At 39.7% G+C, this 24,095-nt stretch overlaps 1 protein-coding gene across 1 annotated transcript; it reads right to left on the bottom strand.

The window, feature by feature from the left end:
- Positions 1-1,674: 1,674 nt before the first annotated feature.
- On the bottom strand, positions 1,675-3,562 carry LOC147629447 (transcription factor MYB16-like). Its single transcript, XM_086812912.1, has 3 exons — positions 3,373-3,562; positions 2,872-3,001; positions 1,675-2,671 (listed from the first exon to the last, which is right to left on the bottom strand). The coding sequence occupies exons 1-3, from the start codon at positions 3,500-3,502 to the stop codon at positions 1,675-1,677; spliced, it is 1,257 nt and encodes a 418-aa protein (XP_086669038.1). The 5' UTR covers positions 3,503-3,562.
- Positions 3,563-24,095: the final 20,533 nt, after the last annotated feature.

Below are 24,095 nucleotides of genomic sequence, written 5' to 3' on the forward strand. Positions count from 1 at the left end.
CCTTAAATTCACTACACTAATCAAGAGAACAAGCAATGCATGGCAATCTCTTAATCCCATTCAAACATTGATTAAATCTTAGCTTTCCCTAATGCCTGCAAACCTATAAGCATGCATCTACTAACCCACAAGCTTAAACAAGCATAGAATGTAACATTCACAAACCCACAAGCTCATAGAGAGAGTCTATCCATGAATAACTCATTGCCAATGAAGTGGGCAAGAGCTTGCATCAATGGAGACTACACACACACACACTACAAGCATGCAGCATACACAAGAGAAAGAAAGAAGCATTCAACTAATCATAGATTAATCTACTTCAATGATGCTAAAATAGATTAAGAGAAAGAAGTGGAGCTATACTCATTGGAGCTTGATGCTCATTAGAGTACAATAGAGAGAGTTAGAGAGTTGCCATAGCTTGAGAGCTCAAGAGCTTTACTCAATAGCTTATGAGAATGGCCAAAAACGTCCACTTTCTTTAGCTAACATCTCTTTTGTAGAGATATCACTAACCCTAATCCTAGGCCTCTTTCACACATGGGCGGACAACCCCATAAGTGAGCCTTGCTTAATATACTTAGAACTCTCATTTAGAACCCACATTGGCCTAAAACGATTTACATTGCACTTCGACACAAAAATATGGAAAAATTATGTGCGTCTTTATGTTCCCACGGCTACAATCCCGCTCTCTCGCATTAATTGCTTCCGGTCTCCTTTCATAATCCGTGTTCCCGTGAGTGTTCTCGTGGAACAAAGACCAACTACTATTAGTTCTGACTGTAAAACGAGTTTAATCTTCGAGAGATTTGAAGTGTTTATGGGTTAGGAGGTGCCACTGGACACAGAAGGGCCTTTATCTGACTGAGGAGGATTTTGTGAATCAGTTTTAGTATGTTTTTGTCAGTTGAGTCTGGTTTAGTCAGAAAAGTCAAACTCGTGTCAGTAGAAGGTCGGCGAAGGGTCGGCAAGGTGTTCAGGAAGGTCCTGGGATTGTGAAATTAAGGTAAGCTGATGCTGGAGGATTGAGGAGGATCCTGTAGGACACATTTTGGAACGAAGTAAGTGTTAGCATTCGGAAGAAGGTATACAGGCAACATTTGATCTATCTGTGTTAGCTTTGAGTGTATTACTTGTCAGCTTGGGTCACCTGAAGGCAGCTGAAGGCTTGAAAGTGAAGATCAAAGCTTTAGGAGGTTAAAGCTAACCTAGGAGGACGTCTGGAAGAGGCAGCTAAATAGTTTGAGGAGTTTGGAGTGTGCCCAAGCGTCCACTTGTGTCAGCGAAGGATCTTGGGGCGTCAGTTGAGTGTACTGGTGCCTTCATTTGGTCTTTGTGCTAGGTTGCGGTGTTGGGTGGTAGTTGCATCGTCACGACTGTGTGTTTTGGAATAATATCAAATCTTGTGGCTACATTTATGAAATTTTACATGGATCAGCAAAACGATGATGTTGATTCTATATTAAAGATCTCTTACAATTTAATTAATCCACCAGGCTGGCCGCATGTGAGCATACTACTACTACTACTACTACTACTACTACTTGATTGCGATCATAAAAAATGGCTAAGTGGGGATATAAGATAGGGAGGGGCAAGCTAATTTTTAGATACATAAGGGATTAAGTGAGGGTTTGTGCATGCAATTGCCTAGGAGTGGTGATCAAGTCAGGCCCCCATGAGCTTTATCAGGTTGATCCAGTAGTCCTCATTTGCAGAAGAGTTGGTACTAGTGCTCACTGGAGATTGTGATGAGCTGGTAACGTCGTTGTCAGCCATCAAGAGCTCACTGTCCCACAGCAAAGTAGAAGGCAGGCTCCCCGCATTTCCCGCATAGTCCTTTTCAAAGCCGGCCAACTGTGGCGTGCCATTTGGGAGCAACTGATGGCCATGCAGCGATGATGTAGTTTGCTGATGTGTCAGGCTGACGTTGGTGGAAAAGTCCGTTTTGTTGGAATCTTGCGGAAATTCGCACTGCTGGCTCAATAGAGAACCATTATCATTATTTATATCACAAGCTCGCGTACACGGATGGATTGTATTTCCCAAAAACAGCTGCTGGCCTGAACTAGAAGGCATCAATATATTGTTGTAGTCAAATGCTATCTCATTCAAGTTGAATCCATCCCCTGTATTGAAAAGGGGAATCTGATCAGAGCAAGAAGGCAATATAGTACAATGAGATGCTTGCTGATTATGGCCTGCCAGCAGCTGCTCATCATGCTTAATGTTATTTGTATAATTAGCTGCTGCAGCTTGATAATCACCGGGCATTTTCATCATCGATATCTGGGTTAAGAGCTGATTGAGGTTGCTGAGGCTGGAGTAGTTCTCACTAAAGCCTGCCGATTTGAGGTAATCCACTGCTAAACGGGCGTCAGCTTCAATTAGGTTAGCATTCTTCCATTCGTGTCCCAGGGGAGGGACTGTAGTGGAGAGATAATTAGAGAAACGATCAGTAAAGCAGAGGAGAGCGAACTTGATCAGAGGGCTACTGGAATCATTAGGGTAGCAGCCAGCCGTCATGTGCGGGTTACAGGAAGAAGGCCGATGGGCGACTGGATGCACGCCAATTTTCAAGAGACGCTTCTTCAAGTGGGTGTTCCAGTAGTTCTTGATCTCGTTGTCTGTTCGGCCTGGCAAATGAGTAGCTATGGTCGCCCATCTATATCATTTCAACAAACACCGAGACAAAATTAATATAGTAATCCTCATCTTACGTATATCATATAATTAACGTTTCTAAGCTGTAGCTTAGACCAAGCTGTATAGTACATAACATAATTAGCCCTATCTCTAGCTTACAACTACAAGCTACAGAGAATATATTCATATAATTAACCCATGTGTGTTTATATAGCCTACCGGTTTCCAAGATTGGCATGAAGCTGGATGATTGTCTGCTCTTCTTGAGATGAGAAGTTGCCACGCTTTATGCCTGGCCGGAGATAATTTTTCCAACGCAATCGACAACTCTTCCCACACCTTGATAGCCCTAGCGTATATACAATTACACACGAATTAATAGCGTATATACAATTACACACGCATTAACAGTTTAATTAAATCGAAGCTATAAGGATTTAATTTGTATCATTCATGATCTTGTACTAGTAGTGCATCCATACTAGTGCCTTAAAATGTTGCTCTCGCTCTTTCGACACAGGCAATTAAACTATACGGGGTGCATTTGTTGATCATAACGAACATAGAATCGTCGTTTTAAAGTAATTAACAGAGGGCACCTTTAATTTCGCTCCTCCACCTTGTATTTAACGTATTATATATGTAGACAACACCATGCTGAATTCTGCTTCGTTTAGTTTTCTTTCTTGTTTAGAATTCTCGCTTAGAATGGATTATTACCGGCTCGCGTAGGGAGACCTCTCCAGTTCCCATGGCCGTTGTTTTGCACGTACGTAATGAGCATGTGGTCCTCTTCCGAGGTCCAAGGCCCTTTCTTTAGACCTGGCTCTTCGCAAGGGGCACGCACCATAGCTCGCTTTCTCTCTCTCTCTCTCGCGTAGAACTAGAAGGGGCTACAACAGATCTAGAAATGCGTGCTAAAGGGCGAAGGACATGGATAGTAATAATAAACCCAATAAAAAGCTCTACAATGACCATTGTCGACTTCGTCTACAAATTCGGTCGACTTTCCACTCCAAGAAAATCAACAACAGAATTAATTACTAATTGACCCAAAGATTGTTTCCTTTCGCTTACTACGTTCAAATCTAAACGTCTCGTTGACAGTGGAGTCTCTTAGACAAACATCAAGTCTTGTTTACTTCCACCCATTACCCATAATGATTAATCTAGATTCTACTGTAACTCGTAACTCCTGATCGAGTGTCCTTCTGAATGCACTCAAGTCACAAGAAGCTCATGGCCTTTAAAGCTTATCATCAAGCCAATGTTGTGGGCTACTAAATCCAAGACTTTGCCCGGGTTGACATGATATTCTTGTTCCAATCTAGAGAGGACCATTAGTTCCTTGCAAGATTCCTTGATGATGGTAAGGCATCCAAGAGGGACCTTCCTTGGTGCATGAGCAACTAAATGAGGAAACCTCCTCTCAAATCCATGAGCCTACTCAGCAACAAGCATTGGGCATTCTAATTCTGAGCATATACAATTGATATTCTACGTGTTTTCATAGTCCCTTAAAATATATTGGTGTGTATTAAGCAGCATACATAACAACTAATTCTTGAAATATATTCATCATGCACGGATTTAGTTTCTTGTAATTTAAATAGATTTAATCATGTGTTGTTAAGCTTTTGGTACAATGTTCTTCATGCATGTATTTACTTTCTTGTAATTGGTTTAGACTTTAGTTGTATGAATGGTTGAAGCATGTTAAGAATAGATATATTCGCTATATAGTTAGAAGTATGCAAGGATTCATTTCAGTTCAAATAGATTTAATCATGTATTGATGAGTTATTTTTCTAATTTTATATAGTTTAGATCACACAAAGAGGTTGTTAATATCATGTGCATACCATTGATTTGATATTTTGCATTATAAGATATTGTTGCTTGTGGATGTTATGTGTCTCTCAAAATGAGTTGATATTCAATAAAGGGACCAATCAGGGGATAGAGGCCACTAAAGTTATGCTCAAATGTGCACATTTCTGTTGGTTTGTAAACTATATTAATAAGATAAATAATAGTAGGTGTTGTTGAGGCCTTCCAATCTGAATTAGGTGATTTAGATCATGGATGATGAGAGATGTTAATGCATACTCGGATAGCCTAATGCTTCTTGAGTGTTGGCAGGTATATACATGGGATGATGTGAGAGCTAAATCCTCCAAGTTTGGACACAGAACTAGAAGATGGTACTTGAAGGAAAAACAGATAGAAGAGATTTTCATGGCTCTAGTTGAGAACCCCCTGGGACGAAGGCCAATTGTGAAGTTATGGACCAAAGGAGAGAACTTTGAAGAGCAGTCACCCAGCTTCATCTCAGATGTGTTGCTGACTGCCTGTATGCAACTGGGTTTTCAAATTTCCTGGTGAAGATCTTCTTTTGTATGGGAAGAAGAAATGTGGGACATGGTATGTGATATGCTAAATAGGAAATGGGACTAAGGGAGGTTTGAAAGCCTTTTGTAAATTCTAGTGCCTCTTTTGTAGATTTTAATATATTAATAAATTATTGTTCCAAAAAAGAGTCAATACATACAAAGTTTTCAATATGCGGAAAGACATAATATATCATAACAATAGGTAGAAGAAGCATTGTAGATGAGGGCAGTTGATTCTGTAACTCCAAAAATAATTGTGGCTTTCTTTTCAAGGGTAAATGTTTTGTATGGCCTTCTTCTCAAGGATAAACACTCCTTGGAAGGGTACCAGAACCCTGATTATTAGATGACATGTCCTCTATGAATGAATGAAGGACCATAGATTATATGACCTCCTTCAGCACCATTACAGCAAGTTGCCAAGTAGTCTCAAATATGATCACGTAGGGGGAATTGAAAAGGACAGAACTTCATAGGACCTTCACATTCGTGATGCTGAGAGTAAGACCTTTAGTACAAACACAAAAAGAGACTTAAAAGAAGAGGGTTCTTTTACTACGCCTGCTCCGCGTGTACCAATCCATGTTCCGTAGAAGACCGTCAAACGTTCGGGCGGCTCCGTTCTTTTTTCATGGGCTTGCCCGCGTGATCCGTGAACAACTCCATTGATAGAAACTTATCACAGCTTTCTCGAGCTTTTCAGAACGCGCTTCCTTGACGTTGATTGCGCAGACGACTTTGTCTATATGGCACCAAAACTTCCAAGATTTTCAAGACGTTGATTGCGCAGACGACTTTGTCTATATGGCACTGGTGCTTTTTCTAAGGTTTCATTTTAGTAAGTAGGTAGTAGTAGGAGTGCACTACTTTTGAGACTTCTAAATTCAAACCTTCTCAAACCTTCTCCTTTCCTTTCAAAACCTATAAATTCTTGTCATCTGGAAGCTTTGTTCCTTTATATAATACTAGTATTGGACCCGTGCGTTGCTGCGATGACCAAGGTTCCAAATTGGTTCTCTCTCTATAGCCATCTATCTCTCTCTATCACACACACACACACATTCTCTCTCCCTCTCTCTCTCTCTCTCTCTCTCTCTCTCACACACACACACACATGTAAATATTAGTATATACAATATTATGTTTTAGACACATATATATTACTTTAGTAGTAGGAGTGCACTACTTTTGAGACTTCTAAATTCAAACCTTCTCAAACCTTCTCCTTTCCTTTCAAAACCTATAAATTCTTGTCATGTGAAAGCTTTGTTCCTTTATATAATACTAGTATTGGACCCACGCGTTGTTGCGATGACCAAGGTTCCAAAAAAGAATTGGTTCTCTCTCTATAGCCATCTATCTCTCTCTATCACACACACACACACACATACTCTCTCTCTCTCTCTCTCTCTCTCTCTCTCTCTCTCTCTCTCTCACACACACACACACACACATATAAATATTAGTATATACAATATTATGTTTTAGATACATATAGCTATACATAGACACATATACTTATACATAAATATATAGGTGAATTTAAAAATATAAATACACACACATAATTTTATTTAATTTTGATTAAATTTTAATGTATGGAGATGGATGGTAAGTTGTGCTCACTTTTAAATATATAAATATATATATTATACACACAGACACGCACACATACACGCACACATATATATATATTTCTCTCTCTATATATATGTGTGTGTGTGTGATAGAGAGAGATAGATGGCACTGGTGCTTTTTCTAAGGTTTCATTTTAGTAAGTAGGTAGTACTAATTTTGAGACTTCTAAATTCAAACCTTCTCCTTTCCTTTCAAAACCTAACCTATAAATTCTTGTCATGTGGAAGCTTTGTTCCTTTATATAATACTAGTATTGGACCCGCGCGTTACTGCGATGACCAAGGCTCCAGAAAAGAATTGGTTCTCTCTCTATAGCCATCTATCTCTCTCTATCACACACACACACACATACTCTCTCCCTCTCTCTCTCTCTCTCTCTCTCACACACACACACACACATGTAAATATTAGTATATACAATATTATGTTTTAGATACATATAGCTATACATAGACACATATACTTATACATAAATATATAGGTGAATTTAAAAATATAAATACACACACATAATTTTAATTAATTTTGATTAAATTTTAATGTATGGAGATGGATGGTAAGGTGTGCTCATTTTTAAATATATAAATATATATATTATACACACAGACATGCACACATACACGCACACAGATATATATTTCTATATATATATATATATATATGCGTGTGTGTGTGTATACATTTACACACACACACACACACACACACACACATATATATTTGTATGTATGTATGTATGTATAAATGTAAATAAAAGTACACATACATGTAAACACACATACACATATATATTACTTTAATTTAATTTATATTTTATTAAAAGCTACTTTTTATTCTCTATCTCTCGCTCTCTTTCTCTCTCTTTTCACCCTCTCCCTCTTTGCACCTCTCTCTCTTTCTCTCTCTCTCTCTCTCTCTCTCTCTCTCTCTCGGCTTGCCCCATCTCACACTCTCTCTAGCACACACACACATAGATGTAGATGTATGCACACGTATGTACTCTCTCTCTCTCTCTCTGTCTCTCTCTCATACACACACATACACACACACACACACACACACACATGTAAACACCCGCACATGCACTAATGCAAACACACACTCTCTCCTCCCACACAAACTATCTCACACATAGAAATTCTCTATCTCTCTCTCTCACACACACAAACACACTCCCTCTCTATTCATACACTCTCTCTCTTACGTAGAAACTCTCTCTCTCTCTCTCTCTCTCTCTCTCTTTTTCTCACTCACACTCTCTCTCTCTCACACACACACATACACACAAGTTTAATTAATTAAATTTTAATGGCGGGGATGCGTGGTGAGGTTTACGCACACACACACATGCACATGCACACCCTCTCTCTCTCATATATACACACACTCTGTCTGTCTGTCTGTCTCTCTCTCTCTCTCTCTCTCTATCTATCTATCTCTCTCTAACACACACACACACACACACACACACATGTACACAAATGCAAACACACTCTTTCCCCCAACACACACTCTCACACATAGACTTTCATGTCTCTGTCTCTCTCTCTCTCTCTAGTCACACACACACTTCTCTCTCTTCTCACACACACTCTCCCACATATAGAGACTCTCTCTCTCTCTCTCTCTCTCTCTCTCTCTCATACATACACGTACACACACAAATACACACTCTCTTTGTCATGCGCGCATGCACACACACACACTCACACATATACGTAAATATATATTATCTATAATAGGAAACATTCGGGCGTCAAACGTTCGGTCTTTCCGTAGAAGACCGTCAAACATTCGGGCGGCTCCGTTCTTTTTTCATGGGATTGCCCGCGTGATCCGTGAACAACTCCATTGATACAAACTTATCACAGCTTTCTCGAGCTTTTCAGAACGCGCTTCCTTGACGTTGATTGTGCAGACGACTTTGTCTATATGGCACCAAAACTTCCAAGATTTTCAAGACGTTGATTGCGCAGAGGACTTTGTCTATATGGCACTGGTGCTTTTTCTAAGGTTTCATTTTAGTAATAGTACTACTTTTGAGACTTCTAAATTCAAACCTTCTCAAACCTTCTCCTTTCCTTTCAAAACTTGTAAATTCTTGTCATGTGGAAGCTTTGTTCCTTTATATAATACTAGTATTGGACCCACATTACTAGGATGACCAAGGTTCCAAAAATCTATAGCCATCTATCTCTCTCTATTACACACACACACACATACTCTCTCCCCCCCTCTCTCTCTCTCTCTCTCTCACACACACACCCAAAAACACATGTAAATATTAGTGTCTATATGGCACTGGTGCTTTTTCTAAGGTTTCATTTTAGTAAGTAGGTAGTACTACTTTTGAGACTTCTAAATTCAAACCTTCTCAAACCTTCTCCTTTCCTTTCAAAACCTGTAAATTCTTGTCATGTGGAAGCTTTGTTCCTTTATATAATACTAGTATTGGACCCACGTTACTAAGATGACCAAGGTTCCGAAAAAGAATTGGTTCTCTCTCTATAGCCATCTATCTCTCTCTATTACACACACACACACATACTCTCTCCCCCCCCCTCTCTCTCTCTCTCTCACACACACACACACACACACATGTAAATATTAGTATATACAATATTATGTTTTAGATACATATAGCTATACATAGACACATATACTTATACATAAATATATAGGTGAATTTAAATTAATTTTGATTAATTTTTAATGTATGGAGATAGATGGTAAGGTGTGCTCACTTTTAAATATATAAATATATATATTATACACACAGACATGCACACATACACGCACACAGATATATATTTCTATATATATATATGTGTGTACGTGTAAACATGTATGTATGTATGTATGTATAAATGTAAATAAAAGCACACATACATGTAAAAACACATACACATATATATTACTTTAATTTAATTTATATTTTATTAAAAGCTACTTTTTATTCTCTATCTCTCGCTCTCTTTCTCTCTCTTTTCACCCTCTCCCTCTTTGCACCTCTCTCTTTCTCTCTCTCTCTCTCTCTCTCTCTCTCTCTCTCTCTCTCTCTCCAGGCTTGCCCCATCTCACTCTCTCTTAAGCACACACACACATAGATGTAGATGTATGCACACGCATGCACTCTCTCTCGCTCTCTCTCTCTCTCTCATACACACACACACACACACATGTAAACACCCGCACATGCACTAATGCAAACACACACTCTCTCCTCCCACACAAACTATCTCACACATAGAAATTCTCTATCTCTCTCTCACACACACAAACACACTCCCTCTCTATTCATGCACTCTTTCTCATACGTAGAAACTCTCTCTCTCTCTCTCTCTCTCTCTTACACACTCACACTCTCTCTCTCTCTCACACACACACACACACACAAGTTTAATTAATTAAATTTTAATGGCGGGGATGCATGGTGAGGTTTACGCACACACACACATGCACATGCACACCCTCTCTCTCTCACATATACACGCACTCTCTCTCTCTCTCTCTCTCTCTCTATCTATCTCTCTCTAACACACACACACACACACACATGTACACAAATGCAAACACGCTCTTCCCCCCAACACACACTCTCACACATAGACTTCCATGTCTCTCTCTCTCTCTCTCTCTCTAGTCACACACACACTCTCTCTCTCTTCTCACACACACTCTCCCACATATAGAGACTCTCTCTCTCTCTCTCTCTCAAACATACATGTACACACACAAATACACACTCTCTTTGTCATGCGCGCATGCACACACACACGCACACATATACGTAAATATATATTATCTATAATATTATGTTTATAGGCATATATGTCTGAGTGTGTCTGCATATACCTATATACTGTTGAGAGAGGGAGAGAGATGAGACAAGAGACACCACATACACTCCATAAGAATGAATCATATTAGTCGTCACAAGTCACATATATATAGGCAAGACCTAGAGTGAGTTAGGGCTAGCTATATATAGCTCCAATAACCCCACTCAAATAAAGGTCTCCAGTTGCGAGTAACAAAAACCCTTGGGAGGATAAGGAAAAAACCCGAGCTCCTACATATAAATGTACAATGCCACCTTAAAGTCCATGTGCAATGTGCTTCTATATACAAAGTACAAAGAATAAATGTGCATGATGTGAAGTAATGTGTGAAGTGTCCTAAAGTCTATAGGCTATGTACAAGTCTAGACAAAATTCACATGACGTGAGATGTGCTAATCTCCAAAAAGAGAGGCCGCCACAACTCCAAGTTTTGATCACAAAAGTGTAAACCGAGCTTCATGGAGTCCTTTGATGAGAATGTCTGTAACCATTTCATCAGTTAGACAATGTTCTACCATTACTGCTCCTTTCCTTCATGTCGAACATAGTGATAATGAACTGCAATATGCCTAGACTTGCTATGTTGCATGTAGTCCTTGGCTAGACTAATAGCACTTTGGTTGTCACATCTAAGAGGAGTGCTTGAGAAAGGAGAATGACCAATGTCAGCAAGCAATTTTTTAAGCCAAACCAATTCACGAGCTGCTAAAGATGCAGCTACATATTCAGACTCTGTAGTAGAAACTATAATACAGCATTGTTTCTTGCTAGCCCAAGATACCAAACTGTTGGCTATGTATAGAATGTCTCTATATATAGCCCTAGGATCTCCTCTATATATACTCATCTATTGTGTGTATTCCACACACTTTGGGGATTCAATCTTGTCTCTTCTCTCTCATCTCTCTCATGTTATCGCCTCCATCTCCAACATAAACAACCATTGATAAAGAAGCAATTACCACTGGTGGATCGCATGGACAACTTAGAGCTTTCCCAATTAGCATCTGAACAACCCAAAAGATTAAGAGAAGTTGATGAAGATATGTCTTCTTGACGACGATATACAAGTCTGAAATCTATAGTGCCCTTCAAGTACTTCAAAACACGTTTAGCTTGAGACCAATGTCTTGTAGATGGCGAGGACAAGTATTGTCCTAACAGATTTGATGCAAACAGAATATTAGGACGAGTGCTCATGCCCACAAATTGAACACAACCAACAAGATTAGCAAAGGGTTGATTTAAAGCTAATGATTCAGCCTAAATATTTAGAGAAGTACTCTTAGTAGAGCTTGCAAGACAAGGAGTGTTTGCCGAATGTGCAATAGCCAATCCAAACTTTTGAACAATATCTTGGATAAACTTTGTTTGACGAAGAAGCAAAATATCATTGTGATGATACCTTTGAACTTGAATACCAAGGCATGAATGGATGTTGCCAAGATCCACCATATCAAAGGTTGAGGATATTTAAACCTTTTTTTACTTGTTGCATGAAAGATAGATTATTAGACACAAGTATAGTGTCATCAACATAAAGGGCCAATATCACAAAATGGTTATCCACATTGCACTTGATATAAAGATTTGGATCAGAGAAGCAAGAAACAAACCCCTGAGATGTAAGAAATTGATCAATCTTGATGTACCATGATTGTGAAGCTTGTTTTAGTCCATACAAAGCACGGTGGAGTTGGCATACAAGATGTTCCTTTCCGAGAATTGTAAATCCTTCAGGTTGCTCCATATATATTTTCTCCTTTAAGTCTCCATTAAGAAAATCCATCTTAACATCCATTTGATGTATTTACAAAAAAAACTGAGTTGCAAAAGCTAGTAGTACTCGAATGCTTGTACTACGAACTACGGGTGAAAAAGTGTCATGATAGTTAAATTTGTGAGTATCCCTTTGCAACTAAACGAGCTTTGAATTTATCAAAGGATACATCTGCCTTTGTTTTAGTCTTGTAAACCCACTTACATTTGATAGGAGTATGATCAGAAGGTAGATTGGTAAGAACCCATGTACCTTTCGAGATCAAAGACTGATATTCAGCTTCCATGGATTCCTTCCATTGTTCCTTTTGTGGAGAGGACATAGCAGAGGACATAGCTTCCGCATAAGTTCAAGGATCTTCACAAATAGCCAATACGTGATTAAAGGTTTCAAGATCATCATCATATACATGATTTGCACCGTACTCAAGTTCAATAGGAAGATCAACATAGATATCAAGATCTGTAGCAGTCTCCTTTGAAACCAAAGGATGAACATCAATAGACTTGTCTCCAATATCCATCAAAAGCATGTTGTCATCATGCAAATCATTGTCCAAAAGTAGAAAAGAAAAAGAAGTGAGTAATGTTTTTGTATCATCAGCATCATCTGTGGACCACAAACCTCCCATCAATTGCTCATTGAATATAGCATCTCGACTAACAATTGCCTTTTGAGAACTTGGATCGCAAAACTTGTAACCCTTTGAGTTGTCAGAATAACCAATAAAAATAACCTTCGAGCTTGAAAGTTCTCGCTTGTGTCATGTCTCTTTTGGGACATGAATGTTGAGATATCGAGCTTGTCTAGTGAGATGGTGGACACTGATGACCCGCCTGGGGGATAGGCCCCACACTTACACCACTGGCATGGTTGGTGAGACTTGGGTGATATGCGGCTAGTGGGATGACAGGCTGTGTGACAGCCATTCTAGAGACTGGCATAGTTATAGCGCCAGCTCATTTAGTCGGGTTCACACTATAGAGAACCCGTGTATGTATTGGTTGAGTACCTTTCATATTATGAGTACTCTTATTCTTGTATATGGTGTGTTGAGTGTTGAGTAAAGAGAAGAAGAAAATTTTCAGCCTCTCACCTTGTGTACATTCTCTATTAGGGTTTTGTGAGTGTGTGTGTGTGCTTGCAAGAGCTCAAGCTCTCTTCCCCCCTACATCTTTTCATGGTATCAGAGCTTACTTCGTGCTAAGGGCTGAGCTGCAAGCAAGAGAACCACAGGAAGCGGTACGAGGGTAAGAGCTTCAACTACTCTTCCCTATTTGTGTTGGTGACTACACCCTTGTCCGGGAGCTCTACGGGAGGCACCGGCAACAATCTCTGATTGAGGAGCTTTCTTCGCAGGAGTAAAGCTATAGGGCAACTATATAGTCTTATCAAACTGAATTTTTCAGGCCGAAAACACGTTTCGGGCGCGTCTGGACCTTCGTTTTTCAGAAAGCAGGCGATTTCGAGCACTGCGGGTAAGTCATCGATTCTCTGCAGAACTCTGTTTTAAGAACTGCAGGAAGACAGATTGACTATGCAGACACTATGGGTGCTGCAAAGAGGTCTATAGTTGCCATTGGGTGTATGTATGCACATTGAAGTCACTGGTTGTGACATTTGAGAGTACTACAGTACCGCTGTGTAGAAAATACAGCAATTTGTGCAGAAAAACCAGAGTGCTGCTCTGGTAAAATTGTGTGTTTAGCAAAATGTCTAATGATGGCATAACACAAATTGTGGCTGAGAAGCTAGATAAGAATAACTTCCATGCTTGGAGGTTCAGGTTGACGAATTTCCTGATGGGAAAAGGCTATTGGGACTACATAGAAGGTGGGCATGAAGAGGCACCAGGGATACCAGATATAAATCCAACTGCTGCAGATGTGAAAGAGTTTAAAGACTGGAACCAAGGAGCCAGGAAGGTTATGTATTGGCTATCCATTAGTATACAGGACACCATGATTGGGCACATTCACGATGCCAAGTCCCCCAAGGAAGTGTGGGACACCTTGGTAAAGCTCTATGAAACAAATACCAAGGCACGTAAGATACAGTTGAAGAATGAACTTCATACTGTGGAGAAAAAGAGCATGTCTGTGAATGACTATGCATTGAAGATAAAGGGTATTGTGGAATCCCTTGCATCTATTGGTGTGTCAATAGATGATGATGATAAGGTGGAAGTCTGTCTACGTGGTCTCGGGCCACAATACAAGGCATTCAAGACGTCTATTCAGACTCGGGAAAACATTCCCAACTTTACAGATTTGGTGTCTATGCTGATTATCGAAGAGAAGAGCTTGGGTGAAGACCAACAGTCTTCACAAAGCAAAAATAGTTCAGAGCAACAGGCCTTCTACACGAGTTCAAGAAGAGGACGAGGTAGAGGAGGCCATGGACGCGGTCAAGGAGGTGGCCGAATAGGTAATCAGAATTATGGCCAGCAGCAGTAGCAACAACAACAACAGTCCTAGAATCAACAACAACAACAACAACACGCAGGTGGAAGAGGCAAATTCAAAGGCAGAGGGAGTCAAAGAGGCCGTGGAAATTGGAAAAGGCAATATAATGATGCACGTGAATGCTATTATTATGGTAAGCCTGGACATGTGCTGGCAGAATGTTATAAGAAGCAGGCTGACATGCAAAATGGGAAAGTGCAGCAAAACAACTATGCATCCTCAAGCAAAAATAATGAGGATAATGAAAGGTTGTTTGTTATCCAGCATGTCGTGAATGCCATGTCTGAAAATGTTGATGCAGCACAAAAAGATAATGTATGGTATGTGGATTCAAGCGCTTCGAACCACATGACAAGTCATGGGGAGTGGTTCAAGGAGATGAAAAATCCGGAAAGACCAGGTTTTGTGGAAACAGGGGATGACACTGCTCATCCGATTGCCCATGTTGGAGATGTGCCATTGTCTATGCAGGATGGCAAAGTGAAGTACCTTGCAGATGTACTTCATGTACATAACATAACAAAGAATCTGGTTTCAGTTGGCCAGATGATTGAGCAGGGTTTGCAGGTTCGGTTTAACCCTGATGGGTGTTATGTTGAAGATTTCAAAGACAAGTGCAGGTTGGTTGCAAAAGGCAACAGAGTGGGCAGAATGTTTACGTTGAATGTAGACATGCCTGAAATGAGTGCTGCGATGTTTGCAAATGGTTCAGGAATTGTTGCAGACACAGACATTTGGCATAAAAGGATTGGACATGTAAATGTGCAGAGATTGAAGTCTATGCAGGCAAAAGGAATTGTGACAGGGCTGCCAAAATTTAAAGTGGAAAGTATGCAGAAATTATGTGAAGCATGCCAATTTGGGAAGCAAACAAAGCATGTGTTTCCAGATATGTGAATAGAAATGCACTAGATGTTGTGCATTCAGATGTATGGGGTCCTACGAAGACCATATCTATGGGAGGCTGTAGGTATTATGTGACTTTCATTGATGACCACACAAGGAAAGTGTGGGTATATTTCATGAAGGAGAAGAGTGAGGTGTTCACTCACTTTCAGAATTTCAGAGTTTTGGTTGAAAAGCAAACAGGAAAATATGTAAAGTGCCTAAGTTCAGATGGAGGGGGATAGTACTTGTCCAATGAGTTTTCTGAATTTTTGAAGAAGAATGGTATTCGGAGACAGTTTACATGCAGATACAGTCCACAGCAAAATGGAGTTGCTGAACGGAAAAACAGGCACATTGCTAAGATTGGGCGAGCATTGATGGAAGAGAAGAATATGCCGCATTGCTATTGGGCTGAGGCTGTTTCTACAGCAGTATACATCATGAACAGGACTCCAACTGCAGCCATACATGATGTAACTCCAGAGGAGAGGTTTACTGGCAGAAAGCCAGATTTGTCTCATCTGAAAGTCTTTGGATGCATTGCATATGTGCATGTGTCAGATGAGCTGAGAACTAAGCTGGATCCGAAAGCTGAAAAATGTGTGTTTATTAGATATTCCCTTGAGCAAAAGGGATACAGGTGTTATAACCCTGCTACACGTGAGTTGAGGGTAAGAAGGGATGTTATCTTTGATGAGATGAGCAGCTGGTATGCTGCTGAAAAAGAAGCTGTTAGGGCTGATGTGAGTGGAAGTGTGGTTGCACAGAATGCAGGTCAGCAACAATCACAGTCTTTGAGTGGACCAAGAGAGTCCTCATCTACTGGGTCTGTTGATAGACCATGGAGTGGCAGGCTGCTGCATCATAATACAAGTCCTGTAAATGTGATTAGTACACCACATAAAGGAAAAGAGAAAGTGGTTGAGCCCCTTGGTATGCCTAACATTTCTGCAGGGCATTCTCATGTTGATAGAGAGTCTAGTGGCTCAGATATGAGCTCTGATGAGGAGCTTGGGATCCCAGCTATGAGAACACCTGGTGTAAAGAAGGCTATGGGAGCCATGAATGAACAGCTGCGAAGATCTGGGAGAGTGAAAAATCCTGTGCAGAGATCTACCTATGATGGTTATGTGGCACATCACTATGCATATATGGCAAAGGTTGTGCAGGTTGTTGAGCCCACATGCATTGATGAGGCTATTGGAAATGTGTGTTGGGAGAAAGCTATGGATGAGGAGATGGATGCACTATATGGAAATGAGACTTGGATGTGGGTCACCCCGACCAAGAGCATGGTCTCACAAGATTTCTGAATATCTTGTCACTATTGGCTTTCATGTAGCCAATGCAGATTTCTCGTTGTATGTGAGACATGGTGATAGAGGAGTTGTGCTTGTTGTCATCTATGTAGATGACTTGATCATTACGGGGGACCATGATGCAGAGATCTTTGATGTAAAGATCTTGCTTAGACAGAAGTTTGAGATGAAGGATCTGGGGGAGCTCAGATATTTCTTGGGCATTGAGGTGATTAGGTCACCACATGGTATTGGATTACTGCAGAGATAGTATGGCTTGGACATGTTGTCCAAGTATGGTATGACAGGCTGTAAGCCTATTTCTGTGCCATTGGATCAGAATGGCAAGTTGAGTGCAGATTCAGGAGAGATCTTGGAGGATCCTACTATGTACAGGAGCATAGTAGGAAGTTTGATCTACATGACAATCACCAGACCAGATTTGAGCTATGCTATTGGGTTGGTGAGTCAGTTTATGCAGGTTCCACGGAAACCGCATTTGGATGTAGTGAGATGCATACTGAGGTATGTGAAGTCTACTTTGCATTGTGGACTATTCTATGAGACTAGGACAGAGATATGTGTACATGGGTACACAGATGCTGAATGGGCTGGTAGTATCTCAGATAGAAGATCTACTAGTGGATTCATGTTTTCTTTGGGGAGTGCTACTATGACTTGGACCAGCAAGAAGCAGCCTACGGTTGCTCTATCCAGTACAGAGGCCGAGTACAGAGGAGCTGCTATGGCAACATGTGAGGTGGTTGAGAAAGCTACTTGCAGATTTGGGTCTATCAGTGGATAGACAAGTTGTCATTTTCTGTGACAACATTAGCAGTATACAGTTGGCCAGGAACCCAGTCTTTCATGCTCGTACGAAGCACATAGAGGTCCACTACCACTTCGTTAGAGAGAAGGTCTTGGTAGGAGATCTTGACCTTGTTTATGTCAGCACAGAGGATCAGGTAGCTGACATCTTTACCAAAGCATGCATTGGGTACAGAGAAGCTCCGCAGATTCAGGGCTTCACTTGGTGTACATGAGATGGAGTTGAGCTCAAGGGGGAGTGTTGAAATATCGAGCTCGTCTAGTGACGCGCGGTGGACACTGAGGGATAGGCCCCACACTTACACCACTGGCATGGTTGGTGAGATCTTGGGTGATATGCGGCCAGTGGGATGACAAGTTGTGTGACAACCATTCTAGAGACTGGCATAGTTATAGCGCCAGCTCATTTAGTCGGGTTCACACTATAGAGAACCCGTGTATGTATTGGTTGCGTACCTTTCATATTATGAGTACTCTTATTCTTGTATATGGTGTGTTGAGTGTTGAGTAAAGAGAAGAAGAAGATTTTCAGCCTCTCACCTTGTGTGTTCTCTATTAGGGTTTTGTGAGTGTGTGTGTGTGCTTGCAAGAGCTCAAGCTCTCTTCCCCCCTGCATCTTTTCAATGAATATAAGCAATACACCCAAAGACTTTGAAATGTGCAACAGAAGGAGTTTGGCATGTCCAAGCTGTGATTGGAATCTTACCAGAAGGTGCAGTAGTTGGAAGATGATTTTGAACAAAAACAGCTGTCAATACTGCTTTTGCCCAAAAAGAGCGAGATAATCTAGAATGAATAAGCATGCATCTGATTGTATTCAAAATTGTACGATTCTTTTGCTCTATAACTCCATTCTATTGGGGAGAATATGGAATGGTATACTCATGGTGGATGCGGTGGTTGATGCAATGATTATGAAATAAGTTGGAAATATATTCACCACCATTATCACTTCGAAGAATTTTGACTCTTCGACCAATGTGATTCTCCACAGATATTTGGTACCACTTAAATGTGTCCAATGCTTCTCTCACGGGATCATGACGATGAATATCAAGAAGCTTTGAGAAATTTGAGTGAGCAAACCGATAATGCCATAGCTTACAATCCAGATCTCCTAGAGCTGTAACAACACTTGCAACATCCTCATTTCAATGAAAGTTCAAAGAGATTACCATGTCAAGGAGCAACCGCAATAGTGGTGCCATCCTTTTTGATGCGACGCTTTGTATTATCAAATCAAACAAATAGACCAAGATCCACAAGCCGCGCATAGAAAGTAAGTTTCTTTATAAATCAGGAACATATAAAACTCCTCGCAGTATTTTGGTTGAGGAAGAAGTTCCCAAATACAAGTCGCCAATACCCATTACTTGGCAAGTTGTATTATCAGCAAGATAAACCACTTTCTTGATAGGAATTGGATGATAATTGTGTAACCATTGCAATTGATATGTCATGTTGCCCAGTAGCACCAGAATCAATAATAAAGAGAGAACCATCACAAACATGTAGTACCTTTTCTAGAGAGACATTATAATGAACCAAATTAGCCTCTTGATGAACATTGTCTTCATCATGAGGATTTTGTTGAGTAGCATAAGCTTGATTTTGAGCTTCATCATAACGCCTTGAAGCATCGATTGGATGAATGCCTTGTATGCCCATAATATTCACAGGTTGTTGCAGAAGAGGAAGAACCGCTTGATAAAGGAGGTTGCTTATTTGTAATACTGTGTTCTTCATCGTACTCTCATGCCCAACATTCAGATAGCAAGTGACCAATTTTGTCACAATAAGAACAACGCTTTTGAGGAAATCTTAAATGAGAAGAAGTACCTCCTCTTTGGACGCCATGAGATGTAAATTGGGAGGAGGAAGAAGGGCATTGCTAAAATGGACATCTCCGGACAGCAAAGGCTGTCTCTGATTCTGTGTGCTCTTGAGCAATCATGACCGTTTCATGAGTTACCGACGTCTAACGATCATGACGTTGAGAATATTCAATCAAAGAAATACATGTATGCTCAAAGTCAATTCCATCCTTATTAGATAATATAGTGACAATATTATCATACAAAGGATCCTTCACCGTATCAAGAAGGTGTGTTACTAATTGAGTTCGAGGAATAGGATCCCCTGCACCAAAAAGTTGATTCATAATACCTTTGAATGATTCAATGTGACTAGACATGGATGTACCTGCCTTGAACTGAAGCTTGCCCAGAAGATTACGGAGATACAGAATCTCTATAACGGTTTTCTTCTCAAACATAGTGATAAGATAGTCCCATATAGCATATGACGTGGATAACGGATAAACATCTAGCATGAGTGAATCGTTAAGGGCAAAAAGTATATACCAACGAGCAGCCTTATCTCACAATGACGATGAATCCAATGTGCATGATCAATTTTCCACTATTCAAAAATAGGACCTTCCGTAATAATAACATCATTCTGAAGTGGATCAATAGGTTGAGGAGGGCATGCAAGAATACCAAGAACAATGCCAATTCGTCTCTTTCCAAAATTAATAGCATCTTGTATTTCCAACCAGGAAATCCTTGGCCTTGGAAAAGAGGAACAAAACGCTGCCCACAAGGAAATCCGTTAACAAGTATGGTGTTTGCCATGTCGGTTTGTGAGAACACGTACAAGATAAGATCGCAGAACTTGCAGACCATGTACGAGATATGAGAAACGTAGCCAAAAATGATGACGAGCATAAATTGATCGTGTAAAGAATAGAATGTGAACCAAAATTATAACTCTAAAAGTGGAGACCCATGTCTCATGCACGTAAGCAAACTTAGAGGTCCATAAAAGATGAAAATAATAATAAGAAAAAGCATCGCGAAATGACACAACTTGCCCAGCAAGTTTTGTATCTAATTGTAGCTTGTACAGCATGCATCCATCTCTGAAGCTTTCATGGAAAGCTTTGACGATCAAATCCTGCTTACGACTAAGAGACAACTACCTGTTTGCTTTCACAAAGAATCTATTTTACTGTTTTAGATGTAGTTTGCATGAACTGTCCTAACTTTTGACTCAAAACTCCGATTGACAAACTGTTTTGCTAGGATTCTCTAGCACTGTACCATCTACGCACCAGCACCAGTACATTTTGATAGGTTTTGGTTTTAAGGACGTGATTAAGAAACAATTATAATTATAACAATCATGTAGGCAACATATAATCCAAGAACCAATCAACCCTACACAAAACTCTTACCAAAGATCAATCTTGTAAGACATGAAATCATAATCATAAATTGAACAAGAAGACGTAGATGTTTACCTTATAATTAGAATCGCTCTGATACCATGTTGAGAGAGGGAGAGAGACGAGACAAGAGACACCACATATGCTCCACAAGAATGAATAGCTCTGATACCATGTTGAGAGAGGGAGAGAGACGAGACAAGCGACACCACATACGCTCCACAAGAATGAATCAGATTAGTCACAAGTCACATATATATAGTCAAGACCTAGAGTGAGTTAGGACTAGCTATATATAGCTCCAACATATACACATGTGCATTTACCTATATATACATGTGCATTTATAAAATAAATAAACACATACACATATACTTTTAATTAATAATAAATTTCAATATGTAGGGATGCATGGTGAGGTGTGCTCACTCTTAAATAAGTGTATCTTACATACAATTTCTTTTGTAATTTCTTTTGCATGCTAATGTGTGTGATTGTGTGTGCACATACCATTAATAAGGTTTCGGACCCAAAGAGGGCCTCTTGGATTAACTTTTAATTAGGAATGGACCAATAGGAAGAGGGTTATTTTTGACTTCTTTGACCCTAGGGGGCCTAGGCTTTGGTTTGCTAATGGGGCCTAATTACTAATCTTATCCCCCGACCTCCTGGGCCGAGTTTAGAGGCCCCCCCACCTAGAATCGTGCACATTAAAAACCTTAAAAATTAAAAAAGTTTATTTTTTCCCCAAAAGTGTGTTTTCCCTCTCAAATTTCTCCCCAGCATACTCTAGGTTTGGAAAGCTCATTTTGAACCTCTTTCTTCCTCTTCTAAGCTCTCCATTGCTGCAAAAACTCCATACCTCTCAAGCTCTCCCTCCTTCTCAAGCACTTCAAAAAAACCAGATCCAACTCTCCTAAGCCCTCAAGTGACGTGTTGTGTCACACTACTACCTTAGACACACTATAAAACAATAAACCTTTGTCTCCTCATAGTAGCCGACAGCTATGACTTTCACACGAGATCCAGAAAAACTTTTTACCCACTCCAACAAGTGAGCTCAAGATCCCCTCAATTTGAGTTCATGGTTTTGACTTTCAGTACACTGACACACAACTAACTCTATTAACAAAATTAAACTTACCCCTGACAGCTTCATCTTCACAGCATCTGAAAGGTAAACTTTCCTCAAAAACCCTAAGGTAACTGAAACTCTTAAACTCCACCAACTCCACCTTCTGTGGATTTAAATCCACCTTCTGTGGATTTAAATCAATAGCGCAGTGCATTATTTTAGACTATCAACAACTTGAGGTAGGTCAACTATGTAAACACTACCTATAACACGTGCATTCAAGGGGTATTTTCAAATACAAATTTTTTGTATAATAGATATACCCCTTATATATAGATTTTGGTAATAAAACTAACCCTTATGTATGGAAATTTTCATTTTTTCAATTTAAAAACCCCTTATGTTTGTAAATATTTCTGTAAGTCCATCGGAGAAAAAACCCCTTCTGTTGAATGCATGTGCTATCTTACATATTCTTTAGTGGACCCTCGGGAATTGGATAGAATAATCATAAGAGAAATAAAAGTTCTCACAAAGATAACCACAAAGAAATTAGAGAAGGGCTCAAGCCCATGAAATCATCAACAAAAAATTATACTACAACTGTGCAGGTTTACAACTATCTTATACGATTGTATTATGAGCAATACTTGATTCATTGAGGTATCTAATAGTGGTGTTTATAGGGAGGTTCTAGGACATTAGTACACCACATAGAACTATCTCCCTCTAGCACACTCCCTCTACTCTACACTGAATCCAAGTCTCCTCAACCAGATTCCCCATCGTCCTCGTCACTATACCTACAGATGCTTCCAATTTCCAATACCCAAAACACTTTTTCACAAAAGACTCTCTCCTCCCTCTCAAGTGCTAGAATTGCTTCTTTACAAAGCCACTCTCCTATCTTTATCACTTCCCTCCTCATGTGCAGCTACCCTCTATCTTTATGTGTATACCTATTTTACCCAAATCTTCCTAGTTTTTTCTTACACCACCAGCTTATTATAGTCTGCATATATATATATATATACACACACACCAAAAAACCTAAAATCCCTAAGGTCACTAACCATATCTTATTGCTTTATTATTCTCCTAGGGTTGGGGTGAGCATCTCCATGAGCATATTCTATTGGCCCCGAAAAATTCCTATCAACGCTAGTAACAATGCAATTCAAGACACTAATTTCGATGATTATTCTTACCAAGGTTGGGTTCAAAAAGTTTTCTATGTTCATTTTTTATGTAAAGTGGCTCAAGGTGGTGACTCAAGGACCACAAGCAATTATGCGTAGATATAAGAGCAGATTTGTTCAAGTAGACTCCACAAAGATATGACCAAACAGAAGGGACACATTTGTGCTATCATAGCATTTTGAGCAGCATGTCATCTTTATGGAAGACCCAAGATAGCATAGATGGTTGTTTGTAATCCAAATTGATCCACACAGTAAACAAATATTTGAAGATATAGAAATATCAGCTGAAGTAGAGGTTGAGAAATCGGCTACTCAAGAAGCACAAGAAGCAAATATTGATCCAATTGAACAACTAGAAGAAGGATCAAATGAAGATATAGTAATTGAGCAACTAGAACTTGAACCAGAAGTAAACAAAATGGGTAATCCATAATTTGAAGAAGAAATAGAAGAACAACTTTCAACACAACCAGCTCCAATGCCTGAAATAGCTATAGATGATGATACGGATGAACGACCTTCTACTCCTACAACAAATGAGGCTCCACCCATTGATGAAGATGCAGATGGAGAGGTATTCCTAGAAATAGATGTATTTGGAGCCATGGATCTAGCTAAAGATGAGATAGTCGATGATGAGCTATAACATCTTATTTCCTTTTTTATTTGACAAGCAATATATCACAATTTTCTAATTTGGGACTATTAATGCAAGCTTTGGCAAACAATTGTTATAATTTCTTGTAAATATTGCTACATATATCCTTGTATTTGGAATCATTTGTACCATATTTGGTAGACAAAT

Source organism: Cibotium barometz, chromosome 18 (genome assembly GCF_041138505.1).
Source record: "Cibotium barometz isolate CiBa-2024 chromosome 18, ASM4113850v1, whole genome shotgun sequence".
NCBI classification, from domain to species: Eukaryota; Viridiplantae; Streptophyta; class Polypodiopsida; order Cyatheales; family Cibotiaceae; genus Cibotium; species Cibotium barometz.